This window comes from Perkinsus marinus (assembly GCF_000006405.1).
Source record: "Perkinsus marinus ATCC 50983 genomic scaffold scf_1104296965170, whole genome shotgun sequence".
NCBI classification, from domain to species: Eukaryota; Perkinsozoa; order Perkinsida; family Perkinsidae; genus Perkinsus; species Perkinsus marinus.
The window spans coordinates 1-3,260 of record NW_003204431.1 but is presented as its reverse complement, the minus strand read 5'-3'; the positions used below and the strand labels follow the sequence as shown (position 1 = coordinate 3,260).

General features: G+C 46.6%; 1 protein-coding gene across 1 annotated transcript; it reads left to right on the top strand.

Annotated features, from left to right (window-relative positions):
- Positions 1–248: 248 nt before the first annotated feature.
- Positions 249–3,220, top strand: Pmar_PMAR016814 (hypothetical protein; the record flags this gene model as incomplete). The annotated part of the gene is made up of 11 exons (XM_002769665.1): positions 249–350; positions 649–705; positions 756–886; positions 939–1,094; positions 1,476–1,578; positions 1,629–1,776; positions 1,830–1,976; positions 2,223–2,398; positions 2,552–2,696; positions 2,947–3,087; positions 3,137–3,220. Coding segments are annotated over 11 exons (1,390 nt in total), but the record flags the coding sequence as incomplete, so codon positions are not given.
- Positions 3,221–3,260: the final 40 nt, after the last annotated feature.

Genomic DNA, 3,260 nt, shown 5'->3' with positions numbered 1-3,260 from the left:
CAGCTCTTGGTCCGCTTCCCCAGCTTCAGCAAGGATCTGGCTGACATACCAGAATTCCTCATAGCCCTTGAGAACGTCGTCAAACAGGAGATGGTATGTAGGAATGGTCATCACCGCTGTTGTTGTTAATGGTCTATCTGTATCTCCACGGTTTTCTCTATTGCATAGTACTGATGAGCTCGTCGGGAGTTTAATCCTAAACTGTGATCTTATGTCAGTTTTCGGTGGACGAAGAGGAAACCCCAGCAATGGTCTCCCTGGCACACGTCCTGGCCTTACTATTGCCGTTGGCGAGCAAGCTCCAGGATATATGCGCTGATGTGGTGAACTTTGTGGCTGAGAAATACAGGGTAATAGCATAAGCAGTAGGGTCTAGGAAAAGGGGAGTGGTTTAATGTTGTTTATTATTTTCGTTACCACTCCTTGTGTACATCGTAGTTGTCCTCGCAATGTCATGGTGACGATACGAAAATTTTGAGGAAATTTCGGCAAATTCTCATTCATTTCTGTACACTTCTACCCGAATTCGTATGTAAACTCCTATAATTAGTGAGGAAATTCATGAGCTCAGCTGAGGCTTAGCGAACGAATATTTCAACACTGTCTCGGACAGCTCAGTTCAGTGGGTATTATGTTGTCTCCTTTTAGGTGGCTACATGCACTTTACTTCTCCCCTATGTTGACGACTACTATCGAGCATCACAGGTAGGAAGGCGAGATCATCGTTGCAGTGGTTGAATAAGAAGTGATGACAGATTGGTGCTATGAGGGTATTGGGGGGGCTTGAGAGACCTAAGCAAGGTGACCTGGACTGGTGTTCTGCTGGCCTCCACCGCTGGGCTGAGGGTATTAGTGATGGCACTATGGATGTTGAGGAAATACGATCGTAAGTGGTTTCTATGAAAGTGAGAGCATTTCATTGTTCCCTTTGTTTTGAGGTACTTGCCAGTTTTCTCTCGCTACATGTGTCTGCGTGCTAGTGATGACGATGTGGTACTGCACGCTGCGAAGGTGGTGGAAGCATTGTGGAAATTGGAGAAGTATAAGTGGATTGGTCTGGAGAATCGTATAAGTGAATATCCGCTCGGTGTTGGGTGATTATATCCGACGGTGTTGTTTCGAACAACGTTGGGGAAATAATCACCCAATGTAGGAAGTTTTTTTTTCGGAAAATATCGCAATTTGCTTGATTCGCGGCTTATTCGTTCTCTGTACATTCCCTTTGTCGATCTTCATTGGCTACTCTAAATGGGGAGGGCGTTGCCAGACCAGAGCGCAGACCAACAGCTGGCAGCAAGTTGGCTGTTTGTAAGGTTGAACTACTCAGCGCAAGGGGATCAGTATTCGGTTTTTGTTCTTGAAACGTATCACTGCTGGCTGAATGCATCTCAATCACCGGTATATTTACTGTATCGCCCAATCGTGCCCACTGTTTTTAGTGAACTGTTGATAAGCACACTAGTATGTTGTCTCAGTCGGGAGCCTCTCAAACGTTCCCTACAGGACTGCATTGACTCGGTAGTACAGAAAGTAGAGGATAAAGCTGCTAACAATGACTTGATCATCACCACTGCATTAGTGAGGCCCCAATTCACAGGGGAAGTTTTCTTGAATAAGTCATTCATCAGGTCCAGCTCGTGGAGCTTCTAGTGACGGCCTTCAAGGAGTATACTCCAGTGTGTGAACTGATGAGGAATCCCTCGATATCTAAGTGGCTGTTGAGGAGAGGGAACTTGAACAGTATTGGCCGTGTACTGTTCCTTATGGAACTGAATGGTGGGTGGAAAGTGTTGGTCTCAGTAGCCTACGCGGTTTTATTCTGATGTCAGATGATGCTGTCAATGAGCTTTCTGGGCTGGTAGCGCACTCGGAAGATTCGTCGTTGTCGTCGTCGTCCTCGGAGATTCTGGCAACACTGTGTCGGTATGGAGGGGATAAGGAAGTAGCTGGTAGAGGATTGAAGGCAGCGCGTGATGGTAGGGAGTTTCGACAGGTTCTGGGGAGCACTGTGGAATAATATGCATACGGTGAATTATGTGTGTTGATGAAAATGAGGAACTTGTGGAAAATTTCTGTCAGTTTTCATACACTACATGAAGATTTGGGCGGCGCGCGGTATTGGTCGGGTTGAATTTTATCGGTTCATCTACTGTATTAATTCAGCAGTTAGTGCCTAGTGGAATCACCAATTTGCGCCATGTGTTGTAACAATTAGTGAACAGATACGATGACGGAAGCATTGCAGCAATTATGGCATTGTGTGGGAGTGGAGGGGCCATGGGACAGGAGTACTCCCCTTAGTATCGTACAGAAAGCCTCATTCGATGGGATCGCTGAACTGGATAGGGTCAACCGTGAAGTACTGCCTCTTCTGCAGTGGGGCGATATGGCTCTGGCGGTAAGCATGAATTTGCGTTGTTATTCCCAGGCTGATGTTTTCTGTGTAAAAATTTCCGCGTGAAACGGAAATCAACTCCCGTAAAATGCTAAATTTACGAATTCACCTGAGAAAAAATAACACTAGTCCATATGGTGTTGTTGTTTATGGCAGATTCTGAGTCGCATCGGAGACTTCTCAGAAGCTCCTGAGGTGGGTATGAGGCTGTTGACGTACCCTTCGGGATGCGGGGTCGTTGATGGAGATATGATGAAGTGGGAGTCGGCTCGAGTGGAGCTGAGGAAGAGGATTGAAGGAGGTGGGGGGATGCAATTAGTTCATAGAAGAGGCGGGGATTCAACCAACTTTGAGAAATGGCGTTATCTGGAGTGTGATAACAGTGAGGGAAAGCTTCCTAATGTGATGGCGTTCACATTGGAGGCTGATTGGAGGGATTGTTCCTAGACATGTGGAAAATTCAAATAACTCCCCCTAGAAACATTATAGGTTGCTGGATATTCCTTGGTTGAGTATATACAGATCGAGTTGTTAATTGTGTATATGTATAGGTGTACCCACTTCGTTGGAAAGTTCCCTGATGTTGGCACTGTGCGGCCGAGACTTCCCGCTATCGTCACGAGTTGACGTCTGGTGTGACAGGGACTTCATGATAGTCTTGGCCAAAACTGAGGGGCTACGAGCGCTTACTGGTGAGTTGCCATTCAGCACTTTTAACTGGAGGGAATTCCTCGGATGCAGGTGAATCGGATCTCTTTACCATAGACGAAGCTGACCTTTCTGATCGGGAATCCCAGTCCCTGTTGAGGGTTTGGCGTGATGAATGTAAGCTTGGAAGTGCCCTGATGGATGCGGCTGATGTGGT